Source organism: Macaca fascicularis, chromosome X, assembly GCF_037993035.2.
Source record: "Macaca fascicularis isolate 582-1 chromosome X, T2T-MFA8v1.1".
Taxonomy (NCBI): Eukaryota; Metazoa; Chordata; class Mammalia; order Primates; family Cercopithecidae; genus Macaca; species Macaca fascicularis.
The window spans coordinates 79,134,510-79,158,125 of record NC_088395.1 but is presented as its reverse complement, the minus strand read 5'-3'; the positions used below and the strand labels follow the sequence as shown (position 1 = coordinate 79,158,125).

Here is a 23,616-nt window from a genome sequence, read left to right as displayed (position 1 = left end):
GCCTGGGCAACATAGCAAGACCCCCATCTCTACAAAAACTTTTTTAAAAAATTAGGCAGGCATGTCGGTGGGCACCTGTAGTTTTAGCTACTTGGGAGGCTGAGGCGGGAGGACTGCTTGAGCCCAGCAGTTTGAGGCTGCAATGAGCTGATTGTACCACTGCACTCCAGCCTGGGTGACAGAGTGAAACCCAATCTCTAAATAATAATGGCAAAATAACCCAGTTTTAAAATGATCAAAGGATACACATAGACATTTCTCCAAAGAAGATATATAACTGGTCAATAAATATATGAGGAAATGCCTGACATCATTAGTCATTAGGGAAATGCAAATCCCAAACCACTATGAAATATCACTTCACTCCTACTAGGATGACAATAATAAAAAAGATGGATAATAGCAAATGTTGGCAACAATGCAGAGAAATAGGAACCCTCATACATTGCTGGTGGAAATATAAAATGGTGCAGCCACTTGGGAAAACAACACGGCAGTTCCCTAAAAAGTTTAATAGAGTTACCAAATGACCCACAAATTTTATTCCTAGGTATATAACCACATATGTTCACACAAGAATGTGTACACAGATTTCCATAGCAGCATTATTCATAATAGCCAAAAACTGGGAAACAACCCAAATGTCCATCAACTGATAAATGGATAAACAAAATGTGTATCTATACAATGAAATTCAGCCATAAAAAGAACAAATTACTGATACATACTACAATATGGATGAACCTTGAAAACATTATGCTAAGTGAAAGAAAGACATAAAAGGCCACATATTCTATTATTCCATTTGTATGAAATGTCCAGAATATGAAAATCCGTAAAGACAGAAAGTAGATTACTGGTTGCCAGGGAATAGGGGAACAAGAAGTGAATGCTCAATGGATATGGGATTTCCTTCATGGGTGATGAAAATGTTCTGGAATTAGATATTGGTTGCATAACTTTGTAAATATGCTACTTGTGAATATACTAAACAATGCACTCTAAAAGGGTAAATTATATCTCAAGGAAAAAAAAAAGGCAGAGGGACAGATTTGGCTCATGGGCCATAGTTTGTCAACTCCTGGTCTAAAGCAATGAGTTTTGGAGTCACACAGATCAGAGTTAGAATCCTAATTTTCAACTTAGGAGCTCTATGACCTTGGACAAGTCACTTAATAGCTTTAAGCCTCACTTTTCTTTTTTATATGTTGAGGATATGTATAGTGTCTCCCTTGTATTGTGTGAGGGTGGAGTTAGGTCAAATATAAGCTCCATGAAGGCACGCTATCTCCAGGGCCTAGAACTGGCAGGCTCTCAATATACATGAATGAATAACTGAAGGATTTAACACAGTCGCTGACTCATTGTAATAAATAATAGCAAATCCTTATACAGTATTTACTGCATTACAGGTACTATTCTAAGTGCTTTGCAGAACATTATTTCATTTAATACATAGTATTATTATCATCCTCATTTTCCAGATGAGGAAAGTAAGGTACAAAAAAAATTATGTAATTTGCCCAAAATTACATGCTAGCAAATAGTACAGCTAAAATTAAAACCCAGGCAGTTGTGCTCATAAGTCTATGCAATAAATGTTGAATGTCAGTTACCATCAACATCATCATCATCATCATAGAGTTTAAAACATATCCAAGGATACAGATCTCCTTTCTCCTTTTGGTATGTAAGCACATACTAAAAACTCTACTTCCTCAGTGTTTGATTTAGGGTGAGGATGCTTCCCAAGTCTCTGATGTTCTGCTAGAGAATATATTCATTCTTTCGTCTATCCATTCATTCATGTGTTTATCAAGCATGTACAGGATCCCTACTGTGTTCTAGGCCCTGTGCTATATAGAGATAAAAAAGACATACTATCTAACCTGAAAGAGCTCAATGTCTAGTCGGGAAGACATTTATAATCCACAGTGATAAGTGCTGTAGTAGAGATTATGCAAGGGTGCTGTGGAAGCAGAGAAGACCCAAGCAGGGGATAGTGTGGAGGTAGGAAGAAGGAAGGACCTGTGAACACTTCCTGGAGGAAGTGGTACCTGGAGAATGTTCCCAAAAAGGAATGTGGATTCGTCAGGTGTAGGAAGGGAGAAATAAGTCAAGATTACGTTAAAGTATATATGTGTGTGTGTGTGTGTGTGTGTGTGTGTGTGTGTGTGTGTGTGTGTGTGTGTGTGTATACACATGGGAGGTTGCAGTGAATATGGGAGGTTGCAGTGAACCGAGATTGTGCCACTGGGAGGTTGCAGTGAACCGAGATCGTGCCACTGCACTCCAGCCTGAGCGACAGAGTGAAACTTCGTCTCAAAAAAAAGCCCTCATATATATATATATTCCATTAGTTCTGTTTCTCTAGAGAACCTATCTAATACCAATCTCTGTTACATTTTACCCAGTTGTCCCCAAAATATCCCTTACATGGATTTGTTCAAATCAGGCTCCAAAGAAGGCCCATACTTTAGGCATATACTTGTTAGGTTTAAGGCTATTTGATAGAATTTCAGGCCTTATGGAAAAGTGGGGACTAATCAGCTTGAAGCCCCTCTGGACATCCCAGATTCCCTAACCCTAGGAGCTTCAGGATAGCCTCTCCCTGGCTGGAGAAAGGAACTAGCCATTCAGGCCCCAGGTCCCTCATCAGATCTTTTTTCTGTTCCCCAATAAGGGGTGGAGGGACTGTCACCTTGGGGTGGAGTGGGGAGACAAGGAGAACCAGAGAAATGCCTTGTAACCAAGTTTGTGCTCTGCCTCCTGTCCAACCACCCCTAATCCCCACCTCCATCCTGGCTGACCTCAGAAATATTTGGTTCAGCTGTGTAAATGTCATCGTAATTACAGTCATTCTTAGGAGCTGCTTATCATTATGCCTAATTACAGTACAGCACAATAATCATTATGTGTATCATTAAAGATGTGTCAGATCGACTTTGCCATTAGTTTTATTGTATTTCAATACTAAATTGCTCCAGTAGGCACAGCTTTTAGAGCTTGTTGCTCGTGGTCCCTACTGGCTCTGCTGCAGCCCAGTTCGGAGGTGCATGCCTGCCTGCCTGCCTGCCTGTCTGCCCTTCCTCTCAATGGACTGCACACCTGGGCTTAAGGCAGAGTGATTTGCACTTAACAAACAGCAGAAACAACCAAAACGACAAAACCCTGAAGGCTCTGCCAGCATCAACCACTGTTTCCCCCGTCCACCAGGATCTCAGTCAAGCTTCTCATTGATTCATTCCATGCAACATTTTCATTATTCTCCCTCTATGATGACAGGGAATGTGAAATGAGCTGATATGTCCAAAGTCATCGGGTTCATCATTAGCAGAACCGGAAACAGAACCAGAAGCTGTGATGCTGAGCCAGAGCTTCTGTGGGAGCCCTGGCCAGGTCAGGCTCCATGCGTTAGGCATTCCTCTCTGGTAATGGATGCATTTTCAGTTTTCAAATGTACTAAACGATGCTATCTGTGCTGCTGGGAAACTTCTTGAGAAGCAAGCACAGGAGAGTTGAGGGGTGTGGGGGCGGGGAGCAGTACTTTTCCAACTCGTGTTTTCGTGCTGTGAGAACCAAGCTGAGAGCCTGGACGAGGTCACCCTACACCTTGCCTCGCTGGTACATTGTCAGGCTGCCTCTGCCAGCAGACTTCTTGCAGCTTGCCAGCACCAAGGTCGTCACGAATCAGATAAACCAGTGTTGAAGAAGCATGTGTAACATATCAAATCGTTGCCTAACGAGACTTTCCTCTGGGTCCTGTGCAGATCCAACAAGTGAGTTCAGTGCATATTTGCTCAAATGCTCATTTATTCAGCCAGCCTTGAGTGAGGGCTATCTTTGTGCCCTGCATTGTGCTAAGAAAGCATCTTTGTGCTGTGTAGTTCTTGCTCCTAAGAGCTGCACTCACGGCCCAATGGGGAAGGAGAGCATGTAAACAAAGATGCCAGAGTGGGCCAGAGGGCTGTAAAAGGCCTTTTGGATGGCCAGGTGTGGTGGCTCATGCCTGTAATCCCAGCACTTTGGGAGGCCGAGGCAGGCAGATCACAAGGTCAGGAGATCGAGACCATCCTGGCCAAAATGGTGAAACCCTGTCTCTACTAAAAATACAAAAATTAGCTGGGTGTAGTGGTGTGTGCCTGTAATCCCAGCTACTCAGGAGGCTGAGGCAGAAGAATTTCTTGAGCCAGGGAGTTGGAGGTTGCAGTGAGCTGAGATCGCGCCACTGCACTCCAGCCTGGCAACAGAGTGAGACTCTGTCTAAAAAAAAAAAAAAAAAAAAAAAAAAAAAAAAAAAAAAAAAAAAGACCTTGTGGAAACACAGGGGAGGGAATGAGGAACTCTGCCTTTGGGGAGTCAGCAAAGACTTCAAAGAGGTTACATTTGAGCTGAGTCCTGAAAGCTGAGTAGGAATGGTCTAACCTGAGAAGGGAGGGCTGGGCATTCTCTGCAAAGGGAATGGTGAATGGAAAGGCAGGGAGGTGTGACAGAGCGTGAAGGAACCCAGGATCCTTTTGCAGATAAAGAGGAAACGAGTTTCCATCAATGTGTCTCATGGCCTTAATAATTTAAGGTCAGACCTCAAGGTGGACCATCACTCTGGTTGACTGGTTTTCCATGACCTTTGCTTCTCTGCCCCGCTTTTGTGCCAGCCTTTTGGCCTTTTTTGCAGTACCTCTGAATTTAGCTCAAAAACTTATGCTGAAATATGCCATTTCGTTTTGTTCATTCTACATTTTGTGCCAATCACACTGGCCCATTGAATGGCTTAGCTATATGTTATTCTAGGTTTTGTGGAGCAGCAAAAGGAGGCCTTTTTTTTCCCTAGAGTCAAACTCAAGGAAGCAGAGCCTGCTGTGGGAAAGGATGGCACAAAATCTTTGAGGACATCTGAACTCCTTGGGCTAGGCATTTGCTGCCCATGTCTGTTGTCAACTGAATGGCGTGTTTGTTGAGCTGCAACTGCTCTCTTCATTAGAGGGACATTAAAATGCTGTTGGTTTGAGTGAGGCAAGGTGATAAATCATCCTTGTGTAGACTCTTAAACTATTAGGGGACAAGCCTAAGTGTGCCTTTGCTAATCTGTTGTTGAGCATTAGCCACATCTAGAGCCTTGGAGGGGCCCAACAGTCATAAGTTGGAGTTTTTGTAATGAAAATGAAACCCCCTTCATTTATCTAGCCTCTAGACCTTTTCACAAAATTTCTTCCTGTGATCCTCATATACAACCCTTTAAGGTTGGTGGGGTGGAAACTTGTGCCCCATTTGACCAATGTGGTGACAGAGCCTTGAAGAATTAAGTGTTGGTGGAAACCAGGCCCCTGATCACAGTGCTGGGGACCTTTCCTACTACTCCGTGCTGCCTGCTTCTGAGCCAGCCTTTCCCCTGCACCGTGTGGGCCTGGGCAGAGGTGGCACTCACGCCTTTACAGGACAGCTGGCTGCCAGGAAGCACCAAGTCTACAACTGTGGAACGGGCTCCCCGCTATGTTCACAGTACCCTTGCCTTAAGAAATACCTCTGGATGCTTGCCATGTTAGCACCAAACTAGTAAGGTAGATAAAGAATGATAAAGAGCAACCTTGCAGAGCAAATACCCCTCCAAGATCTATGTCATTTACTCCCTTCTTACCAGCAGGATCAGGTTCAACCTACATAAATCTATTTTAGTGTATTTTAATTGCTTGTAAACTAAGTGTTTCCTGGATATGCCACTGACCATGAATAATTAGAATCATTTCAATGACTGGGTTTTGGAAAGTGAATGGGAGAGCAGACAAAAAGGGGCTGCTCAGAAGTGAGAGTCATTTGTTAAAGTGTGAGTGGAAGCGTTGTCTCAGCCTTCTCCAGTTTTGGTTTGTTTTTGTCATGATGTCACTAGAGCCGCCTGTTTTTCAGCTACTCTGGCTGCCCTTCATTTTGTATGCATCTCTCATGTTAAGTAGTGCCAGCTGCTGACAATGACCAGGCCTGACTGGCCACATGTCAGAGTCATTCATTCACTCAGCAAAGATGTATGGAGCACCTACTATGTGCCAGGCCCATACCAAATCTTAGGGACAAAGAAAAGAATAAGGCCCAGTTCCCACCCTTGAGGAGAACACTGCCCAGTGGAGGAGACAAGCACAAAAACAGTTACACTAGAATGTGTAAGTGATAGAATCAAGAGGCAGTGAGCTGTGGGAACACAAAGGAGGAACTTACTCCATCTGGGGGAGCTGGGAACGACACAGTAGAGAGGCAACATTTAGCAAGGGCTCAAGGGAAACAGAAGAATTGACCAGATAAAGAGGAGTGGGGAGAGACACTTCAGGTCAATGTGGCTACAGTTTAGGGGCTGTAGCCCAGGCCACGGTGTGCGATAAGGCTGGAGAAGTCAGCTGAGCCAGACTGTGAAGGCCTTTGTATGTCCTGCTTTCAAGTTTGGACTCAGTCCTGCAGTCAGTGGGGAGCCAACCACGGTTTTTAAGCAAGGGAATGACATGATCAGATCTGAATTTCTGATGGAAAGCTCAGGAAGGCAGGGGAGACAGGGAAATCAGTTAGAGGCTGACTAGGATTTTGCTTTGTCTTCCCTCTGGACTGCAGGAGCTCCTTGTCTGCACCTCTATTATGGTTCTTCCCACAGTGCATTACAAATGATCATTTGCATAGCTGTCTCTCCATTCACTCCTTGAGGGCAGGGGCCAAGTCTCATGCATCTCTTCATGACCACAGCTTGGCACACAGGAGTACTCAAGAAACATTCAACATCATGTGAATGAGTGAATAAATGAATCAATAGGTGCTGAGCAAGTGCAACTCCAATTTGCCCCAAGTAACCCCTCTGATGGATATATCAGAGATAAATCCTACTCTGATGGAGTAGCAATTCCATCCATGGCTTTGCCCCTCTCTGCCAAGGCCATCATTCTATTGTGGTCCATCACAAAAAGAAACATGCATTATTCAAAGCAGACAAGAAAGTTGCTTACAGAGCTGTGTTGGTGCTGGTTTTGACCCAGTACTCTGTTCTTTCTGTATAAATTAATTTTCGATGACTTGTTTACAGTATGTCTTCATCGTCCTCATTCTATTTCTTGTGCATTTCATACCTTCTCTTCCTTCCTACTTAAATCTTGCTCATCCTTCAAGGCCAGTTCGACTGCCTCCCATCTCCTCCATGAAGCCTTATTCATTACTCAGCCCCCACACTCAGAATTAAGAACTCCCACTTCAGAATTTCCCTTGAGAAATGACTTACCTCTGACTTTCTTCTCATCATAGTTATTGCTGTACTTGTCTGCATTCTCTACTAGACTGTAAGCTCTTCAAGACTAGAGATTGTATCTGTGTCATCATCATCTCCCCAGCACCTACCACACTGAATCCTGCCCCAGCAGATAACCAGTGAGTGTTTTCAAATATAGGTTGAGCATCCCAAATTTGAAAATGTGAACTCCAAAATGCTCCAAAATCCAGAACTTTTTGAGCACCAACATGGTATGCAAAGGAATTGCTCACTGGAACATTTTAGATTTCGGATTTTTGGATTAGGCATGCCCAACTAGTACGTATAATGCAAATATTCCAAAATCTGAAAAAAAAAATTCAAAATACAAAATACTTCTGGACCCAAGTATTTCGGAAAAGGGATATTCAACCTGTAATACCCAAAGCATAGCGCTTGCTATCGGGCTGTCCCCTGAGAGATAATGCCAGTCTTGGGAGTGCTCTATGTCTCTTTCTATCTTCTTGCACACAGTTAGATATGTTTTTCTTTGTTTAAAAAGTAGTGAGAAAAAAAATCATTGCTCATCAAACAATGGGAATATCACAGAGGTAGAGATCTCCTAAACCGTATTATTTCGGAAGTCTTTTTTTGTACATATTTAGAGGGTACAAGTGCAGGCTTCTTATATGCGTATATTGCATGGTGGTGAAGTCTGGGTTTTTACTGGGCCCATCACCCATTATTTTGGGTATTTTGATGAAATCAGGCATGTTCAGGGTGGTATTACTTCAGGTATTTTGAATGCACAAAATCCATTGCCTCTAAACGAAGCACAAACACACTAACCCATTCAGGGTCATAAGTACAAATCTTTCTTGAAGAGCTTATTGTATGGTGGGACTTTCTGAGTAAACATAAAAGAAAGATGATGAGCATTCTCTTTGGAAGGACTTACAATTAGCTCTACTTAGAACACATTGTGCAAAATACCAAGAATTCAAATTTTCCAGGTAGAAATGTCCAGCAGATGATTATAAATGCACGTCAGAGGCTGATGACAAACACTGACAGGACCCAGAGATGTAGGATCTCCATGTAGGCGTGATTACAACACTGAGAGAGGGTGCGAACTCCTGCAAAGAAAGAGAAGAGAGGCTGAGGATATAACCCAAGGGCACCTACATTTCAGAGACAGATGAAAGAAGAGGATCCAGGGAAGGAGACTGAGAAGGAACAGGGAGAGCAGTTGTTATGAGGGAGAAGATAGTGTGATGACATATGCTGGAGAGAGATCAAATAGGATTAGTGATAACTGAAAAGAAGACCTTAGTTGGGTAATTAGGAGGTCACTCTTGATGTCCTAAAGCAGGAATAGCAAATGTAGGGCACATATGACTACGTGCCCTCAGACCCCACCCTGCCGGGGTCTATGTACCCCTATGGATACATCACAAATTGATCATGGCCCACTTCCCTGTTGTGAACCAAGGCACAGCCTCAGAATGTTTCTCAACACAGTACCCCAAGCAGCTACTACTGATCAATCCGAGTTGTCAAGAAGCTGAAATCTCTTTGCCATCTCTCTTCTAAAAACAGTTCAAGGCCGGGCACGGTGGCTCATGCCTGTAATCCCGCACTTTGGGAGGCCAAGGTGGGTGGATCACCTGAGGTCAGGAGTTCAAGACCAGCCTGGCCAACATGGTAAAACCCCGTCTCTGCTAAAAACACAAAACATTTAGCTGTGTGTGGTGATGCACACCTGTAATCCCAGCTATGCAGGAGACTGAGGCAAGAGAATCACTTGAACCCGGGAGGCGGAGGTTGTAATGAGCCAAGATTGCTCCATTGCACTCCAGCATGGGTGACAGAGTTAGATTCCATCTCAAAAAAAAAAAAAAAAAAAAATCATTGGAGGTGTGGGTTGCAGTGAGTTGAAGTGTCTGAGAAATGAGGAGGTCAAGGTTTTTAAGAAAAGAGAAATTTTAATAAGTTCAGAAGTAAAGGGATGGAAAGAGGGCAGTTGTTTGGAGTAGTGTAAGGATCAATTCTTATTAATCCTCCAGTAGAAGCAGTTTTCAAAGTCATCTTAGTACTTGTCCAGCAACAAGCCAGGTAAAGCAATATCCCTATACTCTTCCTTCTTCCATCCCCACCCTTGGCTTAAGGAAAATTTGATGTAAAAAACCTTCGTGTGTAGGCTTGTTTCCAAAATATTCATTTGATTAACAGAGACATATGGTATAACCAGAGTTGGCTCTGCACACAGTATGAAGAAGGAATTCTCTCTAATCGTGGAAATTTGAGGATCAGCAGTGATGGGGCAAGGTATTAGTCTTGGCCAGGGCCCTTCCCTAAAACCCTTGAAACCATACCCTGAAGGAAAATTCTGGCCTGCAGGGAGACCCCTGCCACCCTGCCCTTGTCTTTCCTGTCTCCTCCTCTAGACCTCCTTCTTCCCCTTCCCAATCTAAGCCCCTTCTCATTTTTATCTCTTCTACTCATTTCTGTCAGCTCTGTGCCTCTCTCTCCTACCACTTCAAATTTCTCATTCCCTCCTCTGCTTTTCCATCTTTCTTATTAGTCATTTTCACTTAGAATCCTTCTCTTCTTGATCTCTCTGCCACTCTTTCTAGCTTCAGCATTTTGGGATACAGGATAAGCCTTCAGAATTCACAACAGTCCTAAAAGGTAGGTTCTGTTATTATTCCCATTTTACAAATAAGAATACCAAATTACAGAACAGTTAAGTCACTTGCCTAAGGCCACACAGCTAGTAGATGGTTGTGTTAGTCCATCTGCATTGCTATAAAGGAATACCTGAGGCTGGGTAATCTATAAAGAAAAAAGACTTAATTGGCTCACAGTTTTGCAGGCTGTACAAGCATGACACCAACATCTTCTGGCGAGGCCTCAGGAAATTTCCAATCATGGTGGAAGGCAAAGGGAGCCAGCATGTCACATGGCCAGAGAGGAAGCAAGAGAGAGACGGGGGAGCTTCCTGACTCTTTTAACAACAAATGTGACATGAACTCTCAGAGCTAGAATGCACTCATTACCATGGGGAGAGCACCAAGCCATTCATGAGGATCTGCACCCATGACCCAAACACCTCCCACCAGGCCCCACCTCCAACATTGGGGATCACATTTCAACATGAAATTTGGAGAGGACACACATCCAAACTACATCAATGGTAGAGCAAAGATGTAGGGCTCATCCCATATGACTCCAGAAATCTCAGTCTTTAACTGCTATGCGTATTGCTTCATGATGTAGTGGAATCCTATAAAATGGGAAGTTCAAAGTCATTGGTTCAAGTTCACATCTGTTAACTGTATTACATAGTGTTAAGATTATGATCTTGGACAAGTCACCTAATTTGTCCAGTGCCCCACACATGTGAGGGCATTTTATTGTACACTAACTAATACCACATACCTTAGCTTGGATTTATTTCTCTGCTTTTGCTATAATTATATCTTCCCTCTCTATTTGATTGTCATCTCCTTGAGAGCAGTCATCAGACCTTATTCTTTTTTTTTTTTTTTTTTTTGGTACCCAGCTTGCCCCCCAGGGCCTAGAATGATGCTTAGCACAATGCATGCATGCGCACACATGCACACATATACACGCACACGCACACTACTGTGGATTGACTAACATAAGAACCTTACTAATTAGATGACATGCAAAAGGGCTATATATATGTGTTCACGAAAGCTTCTAAGTACTTTTAGCTAATGAAATAAGATGTTAATATTGAGCATATTCTTTGCTTAAATATAATTAGTGCTCAAGTTACAGTGAGCTATGATTGCATCACTGCACACCAGCCTGGGTGACAGAGTAAGATCTTCCCTCTAAATAATAATTATTATTATTATAATTAGTGCTCCAGTAAGATAACATTTCCCAGGTTTGCCTGATTATTTTGCTTAATAAACCTTTTCTATACCAATAAATTAAATACCATTAAAATATCTGAAAAATAAAACCATTTCCATGCCCTCTTCATTCACTCAAACAATTCTTGGCACAACCATGCACTGGTGTATAAGCCTCACCACCAAGCAGTTCTTAAGTGCCAACTCTGTGTTCAGAGGTAAAATGAGTACCACAGGTAGGATACAAATGTAGTCCAGACAGAACCCCAAGTTTCTATTCCAGCAACTAAGAATTCACTTTTTTTCCATCCTCATCTTCACCTCCACATGTTGCATCTTATCTTCAATAGCCCCTATCTCCCTGACCTTTTGGTTGTGCTCTAGACACTCCCAGTCCCCCATCCTCCTGCCTGTTCACAAGCACTTTTGATGTGCTGCTTCCTGCCAGTTCAATTCAACAACTAATGGAGTTATTATTTTTGTTTGTTTGTGTTGTAAAGCCATGGCAATAAAATCTACTCCGAATAATATCACTGCAATTTTATGTCCTTAAAATGTACCATAAATGACATATGTAATCACTGAATTTCCTGTAAACAGAAATGTTTTTCTGGGAAAAAAGAGGGCTTTTTTGTTTCCATCATGGTTGAGCCCAAGTTCTTTGATGGAGTAATTGGTGATATAGGAGAGATTGAGAAGCATCGTACAAGACCATGTTATGGTTCAAAGTGCTGGTGCCGTGTTATTCTGGTTATGATGAGTTCTTTTCAAAGGGTGATTCAGGACAAGAAATGCTCTTCCTGACCAGAACCCACATTACCGTCACAGGCATGACTTCCCCAACTAAAAACAGTAAAGCCTCAGGGGTCTACAAGCTCTCTTGGGCATTGACCTTGGACTTGCCCTGATAGAAGCAAGTATAATTTTTAGGGAAAAGTAGACCTTGAGTTAACAATAAAAAATGCAAGAGCTACTTGGATGCAAGAGCTACTTGGATTTTTATAGAAAGGGATTTGGACAGAAGTTTGCTTGCTTTCTTGCTTTTTTTTTTGGAGACGGAGTCTCTCTCTGTCACCCAGATTGGAATGCAGTGGTGCAATCTCAGCTCACTGCAACCTCCGCCTCCTGGGTTCAAGCTATTCTCCTGCCTCAGCCTCCCTAGGAGCTGGGATTACAGACATGCAGCACCACGCCTGGCTAATTTTTGTATATTTAGTAGAGAAGGGGTTTCACAATATTGGGCAGGCTGGTCTCGAACTCCTGACCTTGTGATCCACCTGCCTCAGCCTCCTAAAGTGATGGGATTACAGGCGTGAGCCACCATGCCCAGCCTTTTTTTTTTTTTTTTTTTTTTGAGACGGAGTCTCGCTCTGTCACCCGGGCTGGAGTGCAGTGGCCGGATCTCAGCTCACTGCAAGCTCCGCCTCCCGGGTTCACGCCATTCTCCTGCCTCAGCCTCCCCAGTAGCTGGGACTACAGGCGCCCACCACCTCGCCCGGCTAGCTTTTTGTATTTTTTAGTAGAGACGGGGTTTCACCGTGTTAGCCAGGATGGGAGCCTTTTTTTTTATTTTATTTTTTTTATTTTTTTGAGACAGGGTTCCACTCTGTCGCCCTGGCTGAAGTGCGGTGGTGCAATCTTGGCTCACTGTAACTTCTGCCTCCTGGGTTCAAGCATTCTCATGCCTCAGCCTCCCAAGTAGCTGGAACTACAGGCATGCACCACCATGCCCAGTTAATTTTTGTATTTTTAGTAGAGATGGAGTTTCACCATGTTGGTCAGGCTGGTCTCAAGCTCCTGGCCTCATGGGATCCACCTGCCTCAGCCTTCCAAAGTGCTAGGATTACAGGGGAGAGCCACCACGCTCGGCCCTATCACAGTATCTCTTTCCCATCTGCTCCATCCCCACAGCAATCACTCTGGTTCAAGCCTTTTTTGTCCCCCACCTTGTACTATTGCAGGTGCCTCCACTTGCATTTGCTGCTCTCAGTTCCCATAAGGCTCAGCTCCAGTCCTGACCCTGCCTCATTGCCTGTCACATCATGTCCTGTCTCCTTAACATGGGAATCAAGGCTTCCTGTGCTCTCTTTTTCCAACTTTAGCCCACTAACAGCGCTTGCTGGTCCCCAAAGTTGTCCTGCATTCTCTTGCCTCCTCTATCCCCCGACACACACTCCATTCCTGCCTGTCTAGAATCACCCCATCCTTCAAGAACCTAATTCGCCCTATTGGATGTGAATCTGTTCAGAATCCCAATCATTTGGTTTCATTCATTCAGCAAACATGAATTGAGCGCCTATTATTTTCCAGGCCTTATGTTAGGAGCTGTGGATAATATAAAGATTAAAAAAACAAACAAAAAAAAATATTCTTCCCTTGTGGATCTCGGTCTAATGGGCCAGAAATACAGACATAACTAACTCAAAATACCTATTATGCTGCCTCTGATTCCCATCCTATAGACTCTTTTCCCTCAGCCCGTAAACATACTTAATATCCTCCCATCTTAAAATACCCACCTACCCCAGCCCTACCCCTGTATCAAACGCCTGGAAAAAAAGATTAAAAAAAAAAAAAAAAAAACAGTATACAGCAGGGGTCCCCAACCCCCCTGGGGCCACGGGGCTGGTGGCCTGTTAGGAACTGGGCCGCACAGCAAGAGGTGAGCAGCAGACAAGTGAGCATTACCAACTGAGCTCCACCTCCTGTCAGATCAGGGGCAGCATTAGATTCTCATAGAAGTGTGAACCCTACTGTGAACTGCATGTGCAAGGGATCTAGGTTGTGCACTCCTTATGAAAATCTAACTAATGCCTAATGATCTGAGGTGGAACAGTTTCATCCTGAAACCATCCCCACCTCCCTGGTCCGTGGAAAAATAATCTTCCACAAAACCGGTTCCTGATGCCAAAAAGGTTGGGGACTGCTGGTATACACTAGTCCCCTTCTTATCCACCCTGTCACTTTTCTTAGTTTCAGTTACCTGCTGTGTCAACTGTGGTCCAAAAATATTAAATGGAAAATTCCAGAAATAAACAATTCTCAAGTTTTAAATTGCATGCTGTTCTGAATAGCATGATAAAATCTCACACTGTCCTGCTCCCTCCCACCCAGGATGTGAATCATCCCTTTGTCCAGAGTATCCATGCCATCTATGCTACCCACCATTAGTCACTTAGTAGCTGTCTTGATTATCAGACCAACTGTCACAGTATCACAGTGCTTGTGTTCAAGTTACCCTTATTTTGCTTAATAATGGCCCCAAAGCACAAGAGTAGTGATGCAGGCAGTTCGGATATGCCAAAGAGAAACCGTAAAGTACTTCTTTTAGTGAAAAGGTGGAAGTTCTCAACTTAAGGAAGGAAAAAAATCATATGCTGAGGTTACTAAGATCTACAATAAGAAAAAAATCTCTCTGTGAAATCCTGAAGAGCTGGGCACAGTGGCTCACACCCATAATCGCAGCAATTTGGGAGGCTGAGGCGAGCGGATCACTTAAGGTCAGGAGTTGGAGACCAGCCGAGACCAGCCTGGCCAACATGGTGAAACCCTGTCTCTACTAAAAATACAAAAAAATTAGCCGGACGTGATGGTGCGCGCCTGTAATCCCAGCTACTCAGGAGGCTGAGGCAGGAGAATCACCTGAACCTGGGTGGTGGAGGTTGCAGTGATCCGAGATCGTGTCACTGAACTCCAGCCTGGGCGAAAGAGCAAGACTCTATCTCAAAAAAAAAAAAAAAGGAAAAGAAAAAAGAAAGAAAGAAAAGAAAAATTTGTGTTAGGTTTGCTTTCACGCCTCAAACTGCAAAAGTTACAGCCACAGTAAAGGATAAACGCCTAGTTAAGAAGGAAAAGGCATTAAATCTGTGGGTGGAAGAAAACAGAAACCTGTTCTGATTGACAGCAATCAGGCTCCGTACTATCTGTGGTTTTAGGCATCCGCTGGGAGTCTTAGAATCTATCCCACGAGAATAAGTGGGGGACTACTGTAATCCCGTCATCACTCTTATCTCTGCCTCCTCACTCCCATCAGGCCTCTGCCCACCCTCCACTGACTTTGCTGCAGCAAGGTTCTCTTTCCAATGGACAAATCAGAAGACACCTTTCAGCCTTCCTCTTTTGTACCCTCTCAGCAAGATTTCAAATTGTCGCCAGAACTGTTTCCACTCCCTGTACCCACCTCTGAAGTATTGCTGTTCCCCATGATTCTGTCCTTGCCTCTCCCCTCTTCTTACTCTGTAGTAAGCTCCCCCCACCCCCAGCAACCATGGCAATCTTGTCCAATTCCTTGATTTTTTGTTGCTGGTAACTCCTAAATCTATGACATGTATTGTATCGTAGGCCCAACCTCTCTCCTAAACTAGGAGACCACTCTGTCATCAGCATCCTGACCCTCAACACGCTCCTGACTGGACTCCCCTCTCACACACATACACCCTACCACCAAACCTTCTCCTCTGCTTGTATCCTTCATCCTGTTCATGCTTCTCCCACACAGCCAGAAATCCTTGCCATTCCCCTCTTCCTTATTCCCCACATACAATTTACTGTTTAACCCTATTGATGCTATCTTTGAAGTTTTTCTGTCTTTCTATTCCTTCCACCCTCTCCTGGTTCAAGCCCTATTACCATTCCACAGGGCTACAGCAGCAGCCTTCTAACTGGTGTCCCTACTTGCATTCCTCTCCTCAAATTCCAATACCTTCTCCACGCTGTAGCCAGTGAGCCCTCTAAAATGCACAGCTGATCTCTTCATTCCCTCTTTTGAAAGCTTGCAGAAGGCTGGGCCTGGTGGCTCATGCCTCTAATCCCAGCACTCTGGGAGGCCAAGGCAGGCAGATCACCTGAGGTCAGGAGTTCAAGACCATCCTGGCCAACATGGTGAAACCCCATCTCTACTAAAAATACAAAAATTAGCTGGGCATGGTGGTGTGCTCCTGTAGTTCCAGCTACTCGGGAGGCTGAGGCAGGAGAATCGCATGAACCCTGGAGGTGGAAGCTGCAGTGAGTCGAGATCACAGCACCGCACTCCAACCTGGGCGACAGAGTGAGACTCCATCTTAAAAAAAAAAAAAAAAAACTTGCTTGCAGTATCTCCCACAAGCTTCCACTCACTTATCCCACAAATATCTACCACCTACTAGGTGCACACACTGTTTTGGGAACTGGCAATGCAGCAGGGAACAAAACAATGTCCTGCCTTCACGGACCTTCTAGTCAGAAATAATGCCAAATGCCTTAGCAGGGCCCATGATGAAATGCATGCCTGCCTCCCCAGCCTTGTGTCCTTCTTCTCCTTGTCCCGTGCCCGCTAGTCATATCTAATTCACTTCAATACCTTAAATGTGCCCCTTATGTTTCATACTCTCTGCCTCCCTCCCATCCTCTATACCCCCTTTGCAGACTCTACTCCACAGTCACTTTTTCTGGGTAGTATATAGGCTACCATAGCTAGTGCTGATCTTTGGAATGACCTGAGTTCAAATCTCCGCTCCACACATACCAGCTGCATGACTTCTGTCAAGTTATCCTACTGTCCTGTGCTTTAGATCCTCAGCTTCAAATGGAAACAATAATAGTAGTTACTGTATGGGTTGGTTGTGAGAATTAAGTGAGTCAATCTATTAAAATGCTTAGACACTTTAGGTGCCTGACACATAATAAGCTTGTAATACGTGTAGTATTGTTAATATTATACCACTCATCACACTGCTCTATAATAATCTCTCCTATGAAACATGTCCTATTGTCTTTGTACCCCAATGACTAACTTAGTTGGGCACATAGTAGATACTTACTAAATGTTGAGGCAAGGATAAAAGGACTGGTGGATTCAGGTTTGTTGCTTGGTTTCCTCTAACCAAACATGATTATGGAGGAATAACAGCAACATTGGGGCTTCTTCTGAATATCTTTTTGACCAACTATCTAATTGTATGCCGCTTTCACTGTGTGAGCAAGACCTGAAGAGACATGAGCAAGAAAAGAGCACTGAGGTGGGCTGAACTGAACTCAAGCTTGGGCTGATCTGAACTCAAGTTGAGCTATTTACGTTTCTTTCTTCATTGACTCTAGAGTTGAGAAGGGACCAACTACCCTAGAATAGCCACTACCTTTCACTTGCATCCCTCTGCCCCATCTCATATTTTCCATTTGCCCCCTTTTCAGTACCATGTTCTCCCTCAAAAGTGCATAAACTGAAGCCCAGAAAGCAAAAGATGTGCTGAGGGGGAAAGGGGAAAGGGTGGAGAGGAGTTAGCACCTCCGTCTTTCCTTCACTGAGATCAAAGCCAGCATTTTCCCTTGAAGGTCAGCAGGCCTCTTTCATCCCCTGCTCCACCTGTCTGGGAATGGGATTGCTGCTTGCCCATTTCCTTTCCTCTTCGGGGCTGGAGGGCAGTTTCAGGGTGGGGCCTCAAGCTATTTCTAGTTCTAGCCAAATCCCTCCACCCCAACATCTCTTTTGCCTTACGTGATCATATTTCCTTTCCACCTCGCCAGTAAGTAACAAGTGGCAGGACCGTAGGACAGGAAACTATGAGAGAAGTCAGTTTCTCCACAGGCTAGTCAGTTTCTCCCAGGCTAAGCTACTGGCTTAAGCAAGCAGGGAGGGACACTGAGGCTGCTGGGCTTGGTCTGGCAGGAAGAACAGACTCGTCTTTCTACATCTCAGCCCTAAGCGCTTCACCTGACATCCTTCAGGGTGTGGATGAGTCTTGGCTAGGCAAGGGCCTCTTGCCCCAGGAGAAGGGAATTCACATTTATTAAAGTCCTACTATGTGCTGGACCCTGTGCTAGGCCCTTTTATAGATATTATCTCATTGACTCCTAACAACCCAACCAGGTCAGCAAATGTCATCGTCAGGTGGAAATGAAACAGAGATTTAAAAGCTTACCTGATGACAGGTACACTAAAATGTCAGAATTCACCACTATATAATTCATCCATGTAACCAAAAACTACTTGTACCCCCAAAAGCTATTAACATTTAAATTTTTTTTTTTAAAAAAAGAAGCTTACCTGAGGCACACAAGCTAAATTCAGGCACCAAAATCTAGCTCCCCCAACTCTAAAGCCAGTGCTCTTTCCACTTCATCATGTTACCTCAAGAGTCTAGAAAAAATATTAATGCTATGAATTGATTCTTTCAATTATTTCACACAATTAGCTATATGGCTAGCTAAACCCTTGGTGAGTTAATTTAATTCAACATACATTTAAGGGAAACCTGTGATGACTTGAGTTGGACACTACAGGGTATGCAAAGAGAACATGACATAAGTTTCTACCTTTGCAGGCCAGCCAGCTGCCATGTAGAACTGGCTCACAACACAAGGACTTTCTTAAACCATCTGAGTCCCCTAACCTAAGAATAGTGCAAATAAGCAGGACCTGGGTATAACATTTGATTGGCAAAGGTGGGGAGAACTTGAGGAACCCAGACTTTGCTATTACCTGCAGCCAGTCTGCTTCAGCAAAGAATGGGTTATGTATGACTGTGCCTACCGTGTGGATCAGTTAGTTAAAGCCAGGTGCTAATGAAACCAGGACAAGAGGCTTAATCCCAGTAGAACTGAGTTCTGTCACATAGCAGCCAGTCCTGGTCCCAGCTGACCATCTTGCAACCGTGTGCTCTTGGTCAAAGAGGGAGCTAAAGTAGGAGAGTGAAGGTAAGTGCATAATAGGCACACATAAGTGAGGACATGTTGTTCCAAACACTCAACCCTAATCAAGCAGCTCATGACATGTCTCACTGACAGAGAATCAGCAGTGTCATCTTCGCACCTGGAGGCAGAACATTCCCTCCTCCTATACCTCAGCTAGGTACCCTGCCCCTGATTTTTATAGCACGTTGATGCTAGGGCTTCAGGTCTCCAAGAGGAGCTTCTTCATTGCAGGTGCCTTTCTTCTGTTGCACTATCTAAGCCTGTCTTTCCATACCCATGAAATGAGTGTACCACTTGACACACTCTGGAGAAGAGGCCGCCTAAGGAGAGAGTGTCACACCTGTTTAAAGCTTTCTCTTCCACAGCCAAGCCCACAAGGTCCTCAAACTTGGACCAAGGGGCCCTCCTAGGCTAAAAATACAAGCCTCTCAAGTTTCTTCAACCATGATACAGGGGAAAGGGGGTACTGGTTCTGGATGTGTCCCCCAGGTAATCCCTCTTGTCTGTTCCACATATGGGTTTGGTAAAGCCAATCTCTACTGAAAACCTTTTCTATCTCTGGAACTCAGGGCTTCAGGTATCAGAGAGTAATAACTCCAACAGGAAGGACCTAAGCCCCTCTTTCTTTCTAGATCAGTCCACACACACACATATACACACACAAAGGGCATTATAAGCATTGGCACAGTCTTGGGCATTTTTCTTTTAATTAAATGTGTAGAGTTTTGTGTCATGGATGTGCAAAACCATCTCCCCATCAAATTACTTCCATGGATTCTACAAAGACACTGTTAGAATCCCTAGAGATTGTTCCACAACATCTCCCACGGTGCCAGATGTACATCCAGACTCTTAACAAGGATAATTTGGTGACAATGGCAATAACTCTGGATTATTTTTAAGAAGCTCTTTGAATGGCATCAAAATCATGACGCATATGAAGATCCTTTTTTCATGCCCTCTGTACCATTTTGTTTTGATGGAATTTGAATTTCCCTGGTTTACTTACCACCTAACAATATCACTGTTGAAAGCACATAACGTTAAGGACCATATGCTCTCCCTCTGGAGAGTGTGCACAAATACTATTTCTGTTAAAAACTAAACAGAAATAGTAGTTTTGCATATTTCCCATTCAAAGACTTATCCCGATTGAATGATTCCCTTTGTCGTGGAGTATTTTTCCCCAAGTCGGCCCTACCAGAGAAGCTGAATCAGATATTGTGACTTCCCAATGGTCACAAGGAGTCATCTACCAAGCTAGAAATAGAAGCCACAAATATTTATTTTGATTCCCTGAATTAAAAAACAAATAAACTCTACTATAGAGAAAGAAAAATTAAAATAGAGAAACTAGACTTCTTTGCCATTCCTGGGCCAGGGAATTCAAGGCAACCAAAACCAACAGGCAGTTGCCATGGTCTGTGAGGACCAAGGAGATGAATAGGACACAGGTGCTGCCTGCCTTCAGGGAGCTGACAGTCCAGTGTGGGGAGATTGGGTCAATGTTGAAAAATCTCTACCCAATGCAGAATATGCCTGTGAGCACCTAGAGGACCCCAGAGGAGGTCTCATCCATCTTTACAGTCCCTCTGCAACCAGCACAATGACCTGCATGTGATGTGCAGGCAAGCGCTGTGTATTTAAGGGCCCTGAAAGAAGTATCAACAGAATGCTCTTGGGGTTGGTGGAGAAGGAGGGACAGCGTTGTGAAGGAGGTGACATTTGAGCTGCGCCTGGAAGGATGGGGAGGTTTTTCACAGGCAGCAGGGACTGGGGGAGGGCCTTTGCAGGCCCCAGGAAAGAGCAATGGCAAAGATCCTAAGGGAAGAGAAAGCATGGTGTGATTTGGAAGAGCACCAAGCAGTCTAGTGTGGCCAGAGGACAAGGAAGCAATAAGAGCTGAGGTTGGAGAGAAAAGTTGAGACCTAAGCAGAGAGACCGTTGGACAGCAAGCGAAATAATTTCACAGGGGACTATCATTGAAGGTGTGAGCAAGGGGAGTAGTGATACCACCAAGGCAGGGCTTCCTGCTGCATCATCCTGTTCTGCCCAAGGAGGCCTCCCTTGCCTTGTCGGTAGTGTGTTTCTTTTGATTGTTTGTATGTGGTTGGTTTGGAGGTTTTATGTGGCTTAGTTTGTTTTTTGGCCTTTCCCTTTTCCTTACAGTTTTTCACAGCATATGGTCCTGATTATGTGCTGGAAATCACGCCAAGCTGCCGGCCAGACCGCAATGAGCCCCACCGAATCCAGCAAATCCTCAACTACATCAAAGGTGAGCACTGCCCCTCGAGGCCTGCCCTCCTTGTTCCACCCAGTTTGTGGTGGCCCATCAGTGGGGGCTTCCTTAAATACCATTTGCCTTTTGGTAGCTAATCATTTCACCGACTTGGAAGGGAAACCTCTTCTTGGCCTGACAGCTTGTAGCTGGAATTCTACACTGGCCACTCTGGTTGGGATTGTCATTTGGCTGGCTAATGTCACCTCAGAAGGACAAAGGGTTCAGCTTTTGGCACTGCCAGGGGAAAATCAGTTCTAAAGTGTTCCCTGAGACCCTTTTTCTTTCAAAAGGCCAATAGTAAAGCACTCTTTAAGATGAGAAAAGTTGGCCGGGTACCGTGGCTCATGCCTGTTATCCCAGCAATTTGGGTGGCTGAGGCGGGACGATTGCTTGAGCCCAGGAGTTCAAAACCAACCTGAGCAACATGGCAAGATTCCATCTCTACAAAAAATTTAAAAAATAGCCAGGCATAGTGGCATATGCCTGTGGTCACAAACACTTGGGAGGCTGAGGCAGGAGGATCCCTTGAGCCCAAGAGGTCAAGGCTGCAGTGAGCCATATTCACACCACTGCATTCCAGCCTGGGCGAGACCCTGTCCCCAGAAAAAAAAAGAGGAAAATTCAAGTCAATTCAGACTTACTGGGGGTGGGGAGGGGGCTCACAGACATTCTGTTCCAGTATGTATGAGTCCTTGATCCAGTAGAGCCTCAAAAGAATGTGGAACTACAGCGATTCTGATGCCCTGGGAGTGGGTTCCCTGGACTCAGCCAGAGTACTACAGATGGGCTGCTGGCCTAGCCTCCTTCCTGGCCTAGCCTCCTTCCCTTCCCCAAGGCTGGCCTGGAATCATTCTGGCCTCGGGGTGGAGGGGAAGTGGCAGCCATCAGGGCATTGCCCTCCTGATCCCACTGTCCACTGGCTGTTTGGGGTCAGTGTCCTCAGCATTCCAGTAGGGCCCCCTCTCAACTCCAGCTGCTTCTTCACAACTCACTTCATCTACCATTCGCATTAAGTATTTTTGGCACCCATTTTCCTGTTTAATTAAATGTACATATACATATGTATATTTTTAAGATCCTAATTATTTGCCAGAGTTAAGAGGCCAAGGGTATCTTTTTGCCCATCCTGGACAGGGAAATTCCCATGTTTATTCATAAAATGACCAACATAGCACCAGTTCTCCTACCTTTGAGTCCCTCACTGGAATATAATCCAACGCCAAAAGGAGGCCTGTTCTATGCTGGAGTTAGTCCGCGGAAACACTACACTCAGAGAGTCTTTGCTGCAGGTTACATTAATGCCCCTATCTACTAGCAGAGCCCAGTATATGACAGCAGCAAAGTCTTCATGTCCTGAGCTCATTTAGCCAGAGAAAAGTTTCTAAGCTAAGAAGTCATAGACTCTCAAGGTTATTCTCACAGCATTGCTGATTGTCCCCTCTGAGGCGTCCCCTAGCCCTCGGCCTTCTCCCAACCCTCTAGTTTCAAGCTAACTCCCTCTCACCTCTTAGTGGCTACTGACCCCACAAGTCCTTGCTTCCTAACCAAATCTTCCTCCCTTATCCAACTTTTAAGGCCTTCAAAGTCCTTCCACTCCTGGCCCTTCTCCAGTCCTTCTCACTGTGTTGCAGCCCTGATGAACACTAGCCATCCAGCCCTAGTTTTCCCTGCTCCCCTCAAACCTGGTGTGCATGTCCTGTGTTCCTCAGAACTGATCCTGGACCAGCTTCTCTTACCCTTCTTCCTTCAACTCTGCCGTTTTCCCCCATTCAGGCTCTAAATCCTGGTAGAGCCACAGACAAAGCAATAGAAACAGGGAAACTAAGCAAGCCTTGCAGCTACTCGCTCACACCTCCATATGGGCAGATATGTGTATGCCCTTGCTTCCCTGCACACATACCCAGGCACATAGCTCCAGAGAGTGGTGGCATCTTGCTAATGAGGAAATGGAAATGACAAGTGAGAGAAGACATAAGGAAGGTAATGCAAAGGGAAGAGAATGAGGAAAGGTAAGAACCCTAAAAGAGCAGAAAATCGAACAGAGATTTGAGATAAAAGGCTAGGATAAGGGTTGATGAAAAAAATAATAGATCTTAAAGGACGTGAAAATTACATGGAAGTCAAGCTTTTTAAAGATCCTAACAGGTTAAAGCAATATTCTGATTGTAACACAATGAAATCAAACTGGAAGAAAACATAAGGACCAGGAATTGGGTCCTACAAAAGCAACTACCTGCATACAAATCGGGGCAACATGGCTTAGCAGCATTTTGCTAAAAGAGAATTAGGGATTTGAGTCAACTCAGAGCTCAGTATGAGTCACCAGGGCAAGGTGGCCTCCAGAGATGCTAATGCAGTATCGACCTCATTTTAAAGGGCTCTAGACAAATAGGAGCATGTTCCTGGAGGTCAGTCAGGCTGGGGAGAGGACTGGAGCCCAGGCTCCAAGAGGTCTGGTTGGAGGTGCTGGGACCTTTTGGAGAAGACTCAGGGATGTGGTCTCTACTCCATATATCTGTCACAGAGCAAAGGGCATAGACAGGGTCTATGTGGCCACAAGGCATAGA

The 23,616-nt window shown here is 44.5% G+C and overlaps 1 protein-coding gene across 3 annotated transcripts in view; it reads left to right on the top strand.

The window, feature by feature from the left end:
- The window catches only part of HDAC8 (histone deacetylase 8), a 247,230-nt gene that overhangs the window by 205,986 nt on the left and 17,628 nt on the right, over positions 1–23,616 (top strand). For all 3 annotated transcript variants that reach the window (XM_074029331.1, XM_005593948.4, XM_065538015.2), the window contains one exon: positions 20,938–21,043. In XM_074029331.1, the coding sequence (XP_073885432.1) occupies positions 20,938–21,043 (106 nt within the window). The remainder of the gene's footprint in view (positions 1–20,937; positions 21,044–23,616) is intronic.